Source organism: Lithobates pipiens, unplaced genomic scaffold (genome assembly GCF_037356315.1).
Source record: "Lithobates pipiens isolate NorthernLeopardFrog02 unplaced genomic scaffold, aLitPip1_a1.2 Scaffold_16, whole genome shotgun sequence".
Classification (NCBI taxonomy): Eukaryota; Metazoa; Chordata; class Amphibia; order Anura; family Ranidae; genus Lithobates; species Lithobates pipiens.
Window position 1 is genome coordinate 154,990,570 of NW_027507748.1, and position 16,108 is coordinate 155,006,677.

At 50.8% G+C, this 16,108-nt stretch overlaps 1 protein-coding gene across 2 annotated transcripts in view; it reads left to right on the forward strand.

The window, feature by feature from the left end:
* The window catches only part of LOC143982180 (4-hydroxyphenylpyruvate dioxygenase), an 81,450-nt gene that overhangs the window by 29,606 nt on the left and 35,736 nt on the right, over window positions 1–16,108 (forward strand). For both annotated transcript variants that reach the window (XM_077480668.1, XM_077480669.1), the window contains one exon: window positions 14,626–14,708. In XM_077480668.1, coding sequence (XP_077336794.1) covers window positions 14,626–14,708 — 83 coding nt within the window. The remainder of the gene's footprint in view (window positions 1–14,625; window positions 14,709–16,108) is intronic.

Genomic DNA, 16,108 nt, shown 5'->3' on the forward strand with positions numbered 1-16,108 from the left:
CTTCTATCCCTCTCCTAAGCTCAGCCAGCAGTCTGAAACGCCCCATTGTAGTCCTCTGAAAGAACAGGGAGGAAGCAGACATGTTGTTTTGGGTGGAAGGGGTCTCACAGCCCCCCCGTCCGTGCTACCCATGGAGGAAGTGTCCTCTTTCTTCTCCTCCCTCCTCCTTCTCTGCTCCCTGATAGTCACCACCCCTCCACTCTGCCCGCTAATGCCGGCCCCCTGCCTGCTATCTCCGTGCAGAGGGAGGATTATTATCAGTAATCACTTGTATGACACAGCGGAGATGTCCCACTGTGTCAGGTATAGTATACAAGAACACCGCTTGCTGATGTCCCACCTCCCACCATTATTACCATTGACAGCGCACTGTGCCAGTTGTGGCGCTATTGGCACAGTGCGCAGTCAATAATAATAATGGCGGGAGGCTGCTTTCTTGTATACTATACCTGACACAGTGGGACATCCCCGCACTGGTGGGACTGACAATCTGTACTGGTGGGACTGATAAGCTACACTGGTGGGACTGACATGAGGCATTGGTGGGACTGACAAGCAACATTGGTGGGACTGACAAGCAGCATTGGTGGGACCGAGAAGCGGCACTGGTGGGACCGACAAGCTGCACTGGTGGGACTGACAAGCGCCACTGGTGGGACTGACAAGCTCCACTGGTGGGACTGACAAGCGGCAATGGTGGGACTGACAAGCTCCACTGGTGGGACTGACAAGCGGCAATGGTGGGACTGACAAGCGGCACTGATGGGACTGACAAGCTGCAGTGGTGGGACTGACATCAGGCATTGGTGAGACTGACAAGCGGCACTGGTGGGACCGACAAGCGGTACTGGTGGGACTGACAAGCTGCACCGGTGGGACTGACAAACAGCACTGGTGGGACTGACAAGCTGCACTGGTGGGACTGACAAATGGCACTGTGCCAATTATGGCTTTATTGGCACAGTGCACTGTCAATCATAATAATGGCGGGAGGCTGTGTTATTGTATACTATACCTGATACAGTGGGACATCCACTCTGTGTCATACAAGTGATTACTGATAATAATCCCCGCTTTGCACTGGTGGGACTGACAAGCAGCACTGGTGGGACTTGTGGGACTGACAAGCTGCACTGGTGGGACTGAAAAGCAGCACCGGTTGAACTGACATGAGGCATTGATGGGACTGACATGAGGCACTGGTGAGACTGACATGAGGCACTGGTGGGACTGACATGAGGCACTGGTGGGACTGACATGAGGCACTGGTGGGACTGACATGAGGCACTGGTGGGACTGACAAGCGGCACTGGTGGGACTGACAAGCGGCACTGGTGGGACTGACAAGCGGCACTGGTGGGACTGACAAGCGGCACTGGTGGGACTGACATGCGGCACTGGTGGGGCTGATATGTGGCACTGGTGGGACTGACAAGCTGCACTGGTGGGACTGACAAGCTGCACTGGTGGGACTGACAAGCGGCACTGGTGGGACTGACAAGCGGCACTGGTGGGACTGACAAGCTGCACTGGTGGGACTGACAAGCTGCACTGGTGGGACTGACAAGCAGCACTGGTGGGACTGACAAACGGCAATGTGCCAATTGTGGCGTTATTGGCACAGGGCGCTGTCACTAATAGCGGGAGGCTGTGTTCTTGTATACTATACCTGACACAGTGGGACATCCCCGCTGTGTCATACAAGTGATTACTGATAATAATTCCCGCTTTGCACTGGTGGGACTGACAAGCGGCACTGGTGGGACTGACAAGCTGCACTGGTGGGACTGACAAGCGGCACTGGTGGGACTGACAAGCGGCACTGGTGGGACTGACAAGCGGCACTGGTGGGACTGACAAGCGGCACTGGTGGACCTGACAAGCGGCACTGGTGGGACTGACATGAGGCACTGGTGGGACTGACATGAGGCACTGGTGGAACTGACATGAGACACTGGTGGGACTGACAAGCGTCACTGGTGGGACTGACATCAGGCATTGGTGGGACTGACATCAGGCATTGGTGGGACTGACAAGCGGCACTGGTGGGACTGACAAGCGGCACTGGTGGGACTGACAAGCGGCACTGGTGGGACTGACAATCGGCACTGGTGGGACTGACAATCAGCACTGGTGGGACTGACAAGCAGCACTGGTGGGACTGACAAGCTGCACTGGTGGGACCGACAAGCTACACTGGTGGGACCGACAAGCGGCACTGGTGGGATCGACAAGCTGCACTGGTGGGACCGACAAGCTGCACTGGTGGGACCAACAAGCGGCACTGGTGGGACTGACAAGCTGCACTGGTGGGACTGACAAGCGGCACTGGTGGGACTGACAAGCGGCACTGGTGGGACTGACAAGTGGCACTGGTGGGACTGACAAGCGGCACTGGTGGACCTGACAAGCGGCACTGGTGGGACTGACAAGCAGCACTGGTGGGACTGACAAGCAGCACTGGTGGGACTGACATGAGGCACTGGTGGGACTGACATGAGGCACTGGTGGGACTGACATGAGGCACTGGTGGGACTGACAAGCGCCACTTGTGGGACTGACAAGCGTCACTGGTGGGACTGACATCAGGCATTGGTGGGACTGACAAGCGGCACTGGTGGGACTGACATCAGGCATTGGTGGGACCGACAAGCGGCACTGGTGGGACCGACAAGCGGCACTGGTGGGACTTGTGGGACTGACAAGCCGCACTGGTGGGACTGAAAAGCAGCACCGGTTGAACTGACATGAGGCATTGATGAGACTGACATGAGGCACTGGTGAGACTGACATGAGGCACTGGTGGGACTGACATGAGGCACTGGTGGGACTGACATGAGGCACTGGTGGGACTGACAAGCGGCACTGGTGGGACTGACAAGCGGCACTGGTGGGACTGACAAGCGGCACTGGTGGGACTGACAAGCGGCACTGGTGGGACTGACAAGCGGCACTGGTGGGACTGACATGCGGCACTGGTGGGGCTGATATGTGGCACTGGTGGGACTGACAAGCTGCACTGGTGGGACTGACAAGCTGCACTGGTGGGACTGACAAGCGGCACTGGTGGGACTGACAAGCGGCACTGGTGGGACTGACAAGCTGCACTGGTGGGACTGACAAGCTGCACTGGTGGGACTGACAAGCAGCACTGGTGGGACTGACAAACGGCAATGTGCCAATTGTGGCGTTATTGGCACAGGGCGCTGTCACTAATAGCGGGAGGCTGTGTTCTTGTATACTATACCTGACACAGTGGGACATCCCCGCTGTGTCATACAAGTGATTACTGATAATAATTCCCGCTTTGCACTGGTGGGACTGACAAGCGGCACTGGTGGGACTGACAAGCTGCACTGGTGGGACTGACAAGCGGCACTGGTGGGACTGACAAGCGGCACTGGTGGGACTGACAAGCGGCACTGGTGGGACTGACAAGCGGCACTGGTGGACCTGACAAGCGGCACTGGTGGGACTGACATGAGGCACTGGTGGGACTGACATGAGGCACTGGTGGAACTGACATGAGACACTGGTGGGACTGACAAGCGTCACTGGTGGGACTGACATCAGGCATTGGTGGGACTGACATCAGGCATTGGTGGGACTGACAAGCGGCACTGGTGGGACTGACAAGCGGCACTGGTGGGACTGACAAGCGGCACTGGTGGGACTGACAATCGGCACTGGTGGGACTGACAATCAGCACTGGTGGGACTGACAAGCAGCACTGGTGGGACTGACAAGCTGCACTGGTGGGACCGACAAGCTACACTGGTGGGACCGACAAGCGGCACTGGTGGGATCGACAAGCTGCACTGGTGGGACCGACAAGCTGCACTGGTGGGACCAACAAGCGGCACTGGTGGGACTGACAAGCTGCACTGGTGGGACTGACAAGCGGCACTGGTGGGACTGACAAGCGGCACTGGTGGGACTGACAAGTGGCACTGGTGGGACTGACAAGCGGCACTGGTGGACCTGACAAGCGGCACTGGTGGGACTGACAAGCAGCACTGGTGGGACTGACATGAGGCACTGGTGGGACTGACATGAGGCACTGGTGGGACTGACATGAGGCACTGGTGGGACTGACAAGCGCCACTTGTGGGACTGACAAGCGTCACTGGTGGGACTGACATCAGGCATTGGTGGGACTGACAAGCGGCACTGGTGGGACTGACATCAGGCATTGGTGGGACCGACAAGCGGCACTGGTGGGACCGACAAGCGGCACTGGTGGGACTTGTGGGACTGACAAGCCGCACTGGTGGGACTGAAAAGCAGCACCGGTTGAACTGACATGAGGCATTGATGAGACTGACATGAGGCACTGGTGAGACTGACATGAGGCACTGGTGGGACTGACATGAGGCACTGGTGGGACTGACATGAGGCACTGGTGGGACTGACAAGCGGCACTGGTGGGACTGACAAGCGGCACTGGTGGGACTGACAAGCGGCACTGGTGGGACTGACAAGCGGCACTGGTGGGACTGACAAGCGGCACTGGTGAGACTGACATGCGGCACTGGTGGGGCTGATATGTGGCACTGGTGGGACTGACAAGCTGCACTGGTGGGACTGACAAGCTGCACTGGTGGGACTGACAAGCGGCACTGGTGGGACTGACAAGCAGCACTGGTGGGACTGACAAACTGCACTGGTGGGACTGACAAGCAGCACTGGTGGGACTGACAAACGGCAATGTGCCAATTGTGGCGTTATTGGCACAGTGCGCTGTCACTAATAGCGGGAGGCTGTGTTCTTGTATACTATACCTGACACAGTGGGACATCCCCGCTGTGTCATACAAGTGATTACTGATAATAATTCCCGCTTTGCACTGGTGGGACTGACAAGCGGCACTGGTGGGACTGACAAGTGGCACTGGTGGGACTGACAAGTGGCACTGGTGGGACTGACATGAGGCACTGGTGGGACTGACATGAGGCACTGGTGGGACTGACATGAGGCACTGGTGGGACTGACATGAGGCACTGGTGGGACTGACATGAGGCACTGGTGGGACTGACAAGCGTCACTGGTGGGACTGACATCAGGCATTGGTGGGACTGACAAGCGGCACTGGTGGGACCGACATCAGGCATTGGTGGGACCGACAATCGGCACTGGTGGGACCGATAAGCGGCACTGGTGGGACCGACAAGCGGCAATGGTGGGACCGACAAGCGGCACTGGTGGGACTGACATGAGGCACTGGTGGGACTGACATGAGGCACTGGCGGACCTGACAAGCGGCACTGGTGGGACTGACATGAGGCACTGGCGGACCTGACAAGCGGCACTGGTGGGACTGACAAGCGGCACTGGTGGGACTGACAAGCGGCACTGGTGGGACTGACATGAGGCACTGGTGGGACTGACATTTGTAAGGCTGTAACCTATCATACTGTGTGTTATGTATGGCTTGCTGGCTGCAGAATGAGGGGTGTGATTGATGTTGAAGTGGGCGAGTTCACATTTACATGTACAAGCCTAGAGTACCTCCCACATGGCTATTAATGACTTATTGATCTACAGTATGCTTAAAAACATGTATACCTTGTGACTGTTGTTTTCAAACTTATATATTATGTGTGTGAGAAGACAAAATAATGTACTGCATGTACAGTATTTAGAATTAAGGTGCCACTCCCAGCATATTTATCTACATGCCTATGTCAATACTAGTAAGCTTTTCAGTGTTAAAGCAATATTACACCAGAAAGCAAACATTTAGGCCTCATGCACACTGGACATTTTTCTAACTCTCCTAGAACCCCTTTCCTCCTAGCAGCAGTGTTTTGGCATAAAAAAAATCAATCAATGCTTGTAAACGCGCGTATCGTGTTTGGGCACGTCAAGTGCTTAGGCGATATAATTTTAATAATTTAATCTGGCCTTGGAGCTGAATTAATGCTCCAGTGCGAAGTGTGTCTAGCGTTAACATGCGTTTAGGCATGTCAAATGTTTTTTCTGCCAAAATGCTGCTCCTGGATGCACTGGTAGTGTTTTTTTAATTTTTTTCGCTTAGCATAGGCTAACATTCAGGAATGTTTAGAGGCACAAAAAGAACGCCAAACGCCCCTGGGAGCAGCAGAAAAAACGTCAAATGTACATGAGATCTTAATATATTGCAGCTTAGCAAATCTTAGATGTGGTGGTTGCATTAGTTTTCTTTTTTAGACTTTCTTACTTTTATTTTCACCTGGGGATCCAGCCAAGTCTGTTGTTTTTGAGACAAACCATTTACTGCTGGCAGGGGTGTTTAAAATGATCAGATTTTATTTATATATCTAAAACTTTTATCCCAAAAGGAACAAAACTGTTGCTGTAACTGCTTATAAAGTATTAGCTGGATTTTAACCACTTCAGCCCCGGAAGAATTTACGCCCTTCCTGACCAGAGCACTTTTTGCGATTCGGCACTGCGTCCCTTTAACGGACAATTGCGCGGTCGTGCGATGTGACTCCCAAACAAAATTGACGCCCCTTTTTTCCCCACAAATAGAGCTTTCTTTTGGTGGTATTTGATCACCTCTGCGGTTTTAATTTTTTGCGCTATTAACAGAAAAATAGCGTCAATTTTGAAAAAAACGCATTCTTGTTTACTTTTTGCTATAATAAATATCCCCCCAAAAATATTTTAAAAAACGTTTTTTTCCTCAGTTTAGGCCGATACGTATTCTTCTACATATTTTTGGTAAAAAACAAAACAAAAAAACACAATAACCATTTATTGATTGTTTGCGCAAAAGTTATAGCGTCTACAAAATAGGGGATAGTTTATGGCATTTTTATTGATAATTTTTTTTTTTACTAGTAATGGCAGCGATCAGCGATTCTTATCGTGACTGCGACATTATGGCGGACACATCAGACAATTTTGACACATTTTTGGGACCATTGTCATTAATACAGAGATCAATGCTAAAAAATTGCATTGATTACTGTAAAAATTTCACTGGCAGTGAAGGGGTTAACCACTAGGTGGCTCTGTAGGGTTTAAGTGTGTCCTAGGGAGTGATTCCAACTGTGGGGGGGAGGGGGGGGGCTGTGTGTGAAATGTCACTGATCACCGCTCCCCATTACAGGGAGAGCTGATCAGTGACACTGTCACTAGGCAGAACAGGGAGATGCTTGTTTACATTAGAATCTCCCCTTTCTTCCTCACCATGACACAATAGCAATTACCCGTGATCGTGGTCACAGAGCTCCCGGCGGGCACGCGGGAGGGCAACGTAAAAAGGGCAATGTACAGGTGCATTAATCTGCCTGTATGTGCCCTTCTGCTGCAGTATATCTGCGTGAGGCGGTCGGGAAGCCGTTAACTTCAATTTGTTAGTGTATCTAAATCTGCTAGTACAGCTAACACTCCCCTCCCCTCTGAATAACAATCCTGATGTCTGAAGGTGTCTTTGTGCAACTTCATCCTGAATTGAGGCATTCTAATACAGGGAGTTTGTTACTGTCTAGGTCAACAGCTAAAAACAGAGGGAAAATGGCAAAAAAGAAAACGAATGCAGCCACCATGTCTAATCATTGATCAGCTGTCATATATTACATTTTGTTTTGGGTTTAATACTGCTTTAACCACTTGAGATCCGCGCTATTGCCAAATGACGGCATTAGCGCGGACCTACATTTCCAGGACTACGTCTATTGACGTCGTCCTGGTTACGAGCGGCCTGCGCGCCCCCTGAGGGGCGCGCGCGGCGCGCTCTGTGATCGGCGAGTCCATGAGACTCGCCTGATCACCGATCCGTGTAAGGGGTCGATCCCGACCCCTTATCACGTGATCAGCTGTCAGCCAATGACAGCTGATCATGTGACAGAACGGAGCCGGTAATCGGCTATTATTCCTCCTCGCGCTGACAGCGCGAGGAGAGAAAAAAAAGCCGATCACCGGCGGCCGTGATCGGGACATCAGTCCCGATCACGGCCAGCAATACAGCTGACCACCTGCCCCCTGCCAGTGCCCACCTGCCCACCGCAGTGCCATCCTGAATGAAAGTAAGTGCCCCCCATCAGTGCCACCCAGCAGTGCCCATAGTGCCCCCAGCGCCACCCACAGTGCCACCCACAATGCCACCCACAGTGCCATCCAGCAGTGCCACCAACAGTGCCACCCACAGTGCCCACAATCTGCCGCAAAGGTGCTGCACCCCAGTGCCGCCCATCAGTGCCCAGCAGTGCCGCCCATCAGTGCCCAGCAGTGCCGCCCATCAGTGCCCAGCAGTGCCACCTATCAGAGCCACCTATCAGTGCCACCTATCAGTGCCCATCAGTCCCATCTATCAGTGGTACCTATCAGTGCCCATCCGTGCCACTTATCCGTGCCACCCATCCATGCCATCTTATCTGTGCCCATCTTTGCCCATCAGTGCCGCCTTATCTGTGCCGATCGGTGCCGCCTTATCTGTGCCTATTAGTGCCGCCTTAACTATGCCTATCAGTGCCCACCAGTGCAGCCTATCAGTGCCCACCAATGCAGCCTAACAGGTCCCACCAATGCAGCCCATCAGTGCCCACCAATGCAGCCCATCAGTGCCCACCAATGCAGCCATCAGTGCCGCCTAATCAGCGCACTTCAATGAAGGAGAAAAATGACCCGTTTGCAAAATTGTATAACAAACTATTAAAACATGATTTTTTATTTTTATTTTTTTGCATCTTTTTTTGTTTGTTTAGCAAAAAATAAAACTCCGAGCTGTAACTAAATACCACCAAAAGAAAGCTCTATTTGTGGGAAAAAAATGATAAAAATTTCATTTGGGTACAGTGTTGTATGACCGCGCAATTGTCATTCAAAGTGCATCAGCGCTGAAAGCTGAAAATTGGTCTGGGACTGAGGGGGGTTTAAGTGCCCAGTAAGCAAGTGGTTAAGGCTACTTTCATCTGGGGCCGTCCGTGCGTTAGCACTAAAGCGCTGCTCGTTTTAGCAGAACTTTAGCGTGTCAACTTTTACACTTTTTGCCCGCTAGCGGTGCACTTTTAAAAAGAAGTGCTTTGACCATTTGAATATTTTTGGTTGGCACATGTATCATAGGATTGCACTATTTTCAAATCAAGTTGGCATAAACACCATGTAATGCAGTGTACACACGATTGGAATTCCGACCAGAAAAAGACCGATGAGAGCTTTTCATCGGAAAATGCGACTGTGTGTATGCTCCATCGGGAATTTAGCTGTCCGAATTTCCGCCAGCCAAAAATTCATAACATGTTCTCAATTTTCCAGACGGAAAAACTTTCTATTGGAAATTGCGATCGTGTGTATGCAATTCCGACACGGCAAAAATCACGCATCCTCAGATTCAACTACGAGACGGAAGCTATTGGCTACTGGCTATTGAACTTCCTTTTTCTAGTCCAGTCGTACGTGTTGTACGTCACCGCGTTCTAAACGATCAGAATTTGGTGTGACCGTGTGTAGGCAAAACAGCTTGAACGGAATTACATCGGGAAAACCATCAGAGCTTTTTCCAATGAGAAATTTGATCGTGTGTACGCGGCATAAGACCAATGTATGTATGTGGGGTTTCATTATTTTTTTTTGCGTTCTGTTTGTTCCTGGTTTTGTATGTCTATTGTTCTTGTAAATGTAAAAAAAAAAAAAAAAAAAAATTTTTTTTTTGTTTGTCTTTTCTTTTGAAAAAAGAAAAACAACAAAAAAAAAACGGCCGTGTTGCAGAGCTTCTGAATCGCTTTTCAGGCACTTCCGAAGTGCTGCTCATTCATTGCAATGGGCAGAGGCGTTTTGGGACCGCCCCAAAGATGCTGCTTGCAGGACTTTTTCTAACGTCTCACAAGCGCACCACTCCAGTGTGAAAGCACTCAGGTTTTCACATTTGGGCGGCATGGGAGGCAGTTTTCAGGCGCTTTACAGGTGATATTTCTAGTGCTAAAACGCCTGCAAACCGCCTCAGTGAGAAAGGGGTCTAAATGTTCCTGATGACCTCTTATTTTAGCATTTAAATAAATGTGGTTCCACACACAATTTTCCTGGTTATTTTGTTCTCTCCATGGCAAATGGCAGTGTCTAGCAATACTCTTCTCCGACCCCTTCCAACTGTTATAAACATGAATGCTCAGCCAAGCCAAACATCTGAGTTTATGGAGTGCCCACAGTTGCCAGAGGGTAGTGAGGTTAAGTCTGTATGTCCAAGCACCCCACTTATTCTATAAGCCTTTTACAGTAGACAGTGGAATCCTGTATGATAGAAATCCAAGATGACTGCTCGCTATCAGAGTGAGGTGAAATCATTGGGATGGTCAAACTCCTTCAGATGACTTAAAAAAATAAAAAATAAAATAAAAAGGGCCTATTCTGTTCTAGGGTACCACATCAGTATTGAGTTTGCTTCTATCAAATGAATAAGCATCATGAGTCTATTAAAGTGATTGTAAACCTCAGTCATTAAAACTGAACAAAGCACATACTGTATCTGTAATGTTTACTTGTCTATCTCCAAAGCTCTGAGTGTCACTTCTCTCTGGTACTTTGTGCCTCTGTAATTAGCATGTGTCATGTGTCTGGCAAGTTTTCCTGACACTTGAGATACAATTGTGATGTCGAGGAGAGCTCAGCACACAGCGTGTCTACTCAGAACACAGCTCTGTATCCTTCCTTTTTTCCTGTTCCTGTGCCATGTGTGAAGGGGGGTGTGTCCCTTTCCGCCAATTAGTTCTCACACAATGTACACAAGCTCTAACTGCAATCCCCACCCTGTCCTCTGTGCTCCTCACAGATGCAGAAGGATTTTATCACAATTCTGCACTTTTGAGTGGATGTAGAGAAGAGAAGCCCGCAGATAAACATGTAAAACTTATGTAGGAGGATTTGTTTCATCTCTGTGTATCATCTGAGGATATTCACTTCACTGGGTATATGAGAGGGTTTACATCCACTTTAAAGCAAAATAAACCCCAAACCATGAAAAATATTTTATTGCAGTTTATGAATTTGTGGATGCAAAGACTATATTAGTTTCTTTTTTTTTAGGCTTTATTCCTTTATTTTCACCTGGTGATCTGCCCAGTATGTCTGTTATTTTTCAACTTCCTTTAAAGTGGTTGTAAACCCTTACTTATACCCACTGAGGTGACTAGCCCCAGGCGATACACAAAAATAAAACAAATCCTTCTACATAAGTTGTACCTGTTTATCTGCAGCCTCTTCTCCTCTACAGCCTCCTAAATCACACATTTTACATAGCATTTCTAAACCAAAAGGCAGTAAGAGGGGATCTGATGTCAAACCCTGCACAGTATGGAGCAGGGAGTGTAATCTGAGACCTGAGTAGAGGGAAAGAACACCACTTCCCCATCCACACAGTCTCATAGGGAACATGCACAGCTAAGTCTGTCAATCACCTGTGTGCTAGAGAAGCAGGTGGGGTTGTATCCCAGAATTGTCTGGTCAGCATAATCTATCAAAAGTCACTCATGCAGATAGCCGAGGAATGAGAGAGGAGGAGACAGAAATCATACAAGGTGCTAGAGATGGACGAACTTCCGACGGGGCGTTTCGCGAACCGCGAACACGGCCAAAAGTTCGCGAACCACAAAGTTTGTGGTGGGCCCCATTAACTTCAATGGCAGGCGAACCTTAAAAACCTACAGGTCATATGTTCAGCCACAAAATACTTACTAGCTGTGCACACATAGTCCCACCACATGGACACTGAAGCCGCGTACACACGTAGCCGTCTGTCCGACGTACTTAGTCTGGCGGGCTTCCCGCCAGACTGTCCGTCGGACTTTCCCAAAGGGCTACTTGCCACACACGGCACTTTTTCAGCAGACTAATACGCCGTACTAAGTCTGCCGTACTATCCGCCCTACTTTTGAAATGAACGGACTCGCCACACACGCGGAGGAAAGTCCGCTCATTTCGAGTGCGTCTCCAGGTAGGCGGGGCCCGCGAAGGATACGTCGCTGGCCCCGCCGCCTGGTATGGACTTAAAGGGGAACCCCAACGCCGGAAAAAATCGGCGTGGGTCCCCCCCCCAAGTTCACAACAGACCCTTGTCCGAGCACGCTACCCGGCCGGCCAGGAAAGGAGGGGCGAGCGAGCGCCCCCCCCCCCTCCTGAGCCGTACCAGGCTGCGTGCCCTCAACATGGGGGGTGCCTTGGGGAAGGGGGGGCCACGTGGCCCCCCACCCCAAAGCACCTTGTCCCCATGTTGATGAGGACAAGGGCCTCTTCCCGACAACCCTGGCCGTTGGTTGTCGGGGTCTGCGGGCGGGGGGCTTATCGGAATCCGGGAGCCCCCTTTAATAAGGGGGCCCCTGGATACCGCCCCCCCACCCTATGTGAATGAGTATGGGGTATACCCCTACCCATTCACCTGTAAAATAAAGTACAAAAAAAAACACAACACACAAGATAAAATAATTTATTGCACAGCTCCGGGGGTCTTCCGGGGTCTTCTCGCCAGACTCCTCCGCTATCTTCTTGTAGCTCTTTTACTAGCGGAGGAGCCCGGCATTCTTCTTCGTCGCCGCGGCCTCTTCTTCCGACTTCGGGGGTCTTGTCCCCCTCTTCGGTTCTTCTGCCGGGCCACCGCGCCTTCTTATAGCTCTTTTACAGGCGGTGGCCCGGTCTTGTGTCGCCGCCGCCTTCCGTTCTTCTTCTTCTCCTTCTTCTCCTGGAGATGTTGACTCGACGTTCTCTCCGGCCGCAATGCCAGGGACGCCCTGCGCTGCGACTTATATAGGGACAAGGGGCGGTGTCACATGGGTTGATGTCACATGGGTTGGTGTCACATGGCGACAGTCCCAGCATCCTCCGGGACTGTGACATCGTACTTTATTTTACAGGTGAATGGGTAGGGGTACATTGTACCCCATACTCATTCACATAGGGTGGGGGGCCGGTATCCGGGGGCCCCCTTATTAAAGGGGGCTCCCGGATTCCGATAAGCCCCCCGCCCGCAGACCCCGACAACCAACGGCCAGGGTTGTCGGGAAGAGGCCCTTGTCCTCATCAACATGGGGACAAGGTGCTTTGGGGTGGTGGGGCCGCGCGGCCCCCCCTTCCGCAAGGCACCCCCCATGTTGAGGGCACGCGGCCTGGTACGGCTCAGGAGGGAGGGGGGGGGCGCTCGCCCCTCCTTTCCTGGCCGGCCAGGTAGCGTGCTCGGACAAGGGTCTGTTGTGGACTTGGGGGGACCCCACGCTGATTTTTTTCGGTGTTGGGGTTCCCCTTTAAGTCCATACCAGGTGGCGGGGACAGCGGCGTCTCCTTCGCGGGCCCCGCCTACCTGGAGACCCGCTCGAAATGAGTGGACTTTTCTCCGGGCGGGAAAAGTCCGCTCATTTCAAAAGTACGGCGGACTGGCATACACACGGCCGGATTGTCCGCCGAAATGCGAGTCCGGCGGGAAGATTGGAGTGTAAAACTACATTCTAAGTCCGCCGTACTTTCGGGTCAAAAAAGTATGTCGGAGGCTACACACGGGGGGATTGTCCGGCGGACTTGAGTTTGCCGGACTTTTCCACCCGCTTGTTTGATCGTTGAAAGTATGAAGTGAATCTGGGATAGACAACGACAAGTATTCTTTTTTTATCTGTGAAATTTTGACAATTCAGGACTCAGGAGCGCATGAAGGCAATGGAGGAGAGGAAAGGTCAGGGTAGGCCATGAAGAGGGTGCAGGAGATGATCACCAGCACCGAGATAGAGAGCACTGACACCAGCACCATGATAGAGAGCACTGACACCAGCACCGAGATAGAGAGAGAGCACTGACACCAGCACCGTGATAGAGAGCACTGACGCCAGCACCGAGATAGAGAGCACTGACACCAGCACCGAGATAGAGAGAGAGCACTGAAACCAGCACCGAGATAGAGAGCACTGAGATAGAGAGCACTGACACCAGCACCGTGATAGAGAGAGAGCACTGATACCAGCACCGTGATAGAGAGCACTGACACCAGCACCGTGATAGAGAGCACTCACACCAGCACCGTGATAGAGAGCACTGACAGCAGCACCAGCACCGAGATGGAGAGCACTGACACCAGCACTGTGATTGAGAGCACTGACACCAGCACCGAGATAGAGAGAGAGCACTGACACCAACACCAAGATAGAGAGCACTGACACCAGCACCGTGATAGAGAGCACTGACACCACACCAGCACCAAGATAGAGAGCACTGACACCACACCAGCACCGAGATAAAGAGCACTGACACCAGCACCGAGATAGAGAGCACTGACACCAGCTCCGAGACAGAGAGCACTGACACCACACCAGCACCGTGACAGAGAGCACTGAGATCACACCAGCACCGAGATAGAGAGAGAGCACTGACACCAGCACTGTGATAGAGAGCACTGACATCAGCACTGTGATAGAGAGCACTGACACCAGCACCGTGATAGAGAGCACTGACACCAGCACTGTGATAGAGAGCACTGACACCAGCACTGTGATAGAGAGCACTGACACCAGCACCGTGATAGAGAGCACTGACACCTGCACTGTGATAGAGAGCACTGACACCTGCACTGTGATAGAGAGCACTGACACCAGCACCGTGATAGAGAGCACTGACACCAGCAAATTACAATTACTGTCAGTAATGTTTTTCTTACATTTTTTTTATCAGAGATGGGTGAACATCTAATCAAACATGGAGATGGTGTGAAAGACGTAGCTTTCCAGGTTGAAGACTGTGAATTTTTATTTCAGGTATTGCTAATTTATATTATCAGTTGAAATGTTTGGTGGTATAATATCACTCTTTTTCTTTTTTTTATATACGGTACATACATCACACCGCAACTATTGAGATATCTACATGCTGATATTAAAGAATAAAGACATCGAACAAAATATGCCTGTAATCTTGAAAAAGTGTTCAGTTATATCAGACAGAAAACTAAGAATAAAAGATTGTCATTACATATTCCCACAGACCACAATAATTGTGCCACCTTCTATCACCAGATATCTCTATTATACCCTACACACTGTATATTATAGTGATATACTGTATGTAGTCACATACATGACATATTTGAACTTTATGTATTCTGTTAAAATTAACAGAATACATTTCTGTTAAAATTAAAATGATGGTAAATAATCTGTCTTTACAGTTATATATTATACCTATCTGGTCTCAAAAAAAATCGCAGGTACCAAAAGGTTGAAAGAATGGCACCATGTGGTATCTGAAAGTAACCATGCTACTTTTTATATCAATCCCTGAGTTCCCTGTAAAATCTCCATAACCAAATCAAAAATAAAGTAGAATTAATACAAACATAAGAGTGATGGCAAAAAAGACCAAATGGTCCATTGAGTCTTCCCCAAGTTTTGCTTGCTTTTATCTGGCCCTTGGGGCACTATTCCTCCCACTGATACGAGGCACCATCCCTCCCACTGACACGAGGCACCATCCCTCCCACTGACACGAGGCACCATTCACCCCACTGACGTGAGGCACCATTCCTCCCACTGACGCGAGGCACCATTCCTCCCACTGACGTGAGGCACTATTCCTCCCACTGACACAAGGCACCATCCCTCCCACTGACACGAGGCACCATCCCTCCCATTGAAATGAGGCACCATCCCTCCCATTGAAATGAGGCACCATCCCTACCACTGAGGTGAGGCACCATCCCTCCCACTGACGTGAGGCACTATTCCTCCCACTGATACGAGGTACCATCCCTCCCACTGACACGAGGCACCATCCCTCCCACTGACGTGAGGCACTATTCCTCCCACTGACAGGAGGCACCATCCCTCCCACTGACGTGAGGTACTATTCCTCCCACTGACATGAGGCACCATCCCTCCCACTGACGTGAGGCACTATTCCTCCCACTGACAGGAGGCACTATTCCTCCCACTGACATGAGGCACCATCCCTTCCACTGACGTGAGGCACTACTCCTCCCACTGACACCAATGATGGGACACTATCCCTCTACTAACACCCCCCATTGATATTCCTCCCACTGATATAAAAAATGGAAGGCTCTTCCTCTCATTGACACCAATGATGGGGCACTATTCCTTCTACAGGCTGGTAAATGTCTATTTCCTAAAAGACAGAGCTACAGTATTAAAGATCCTTT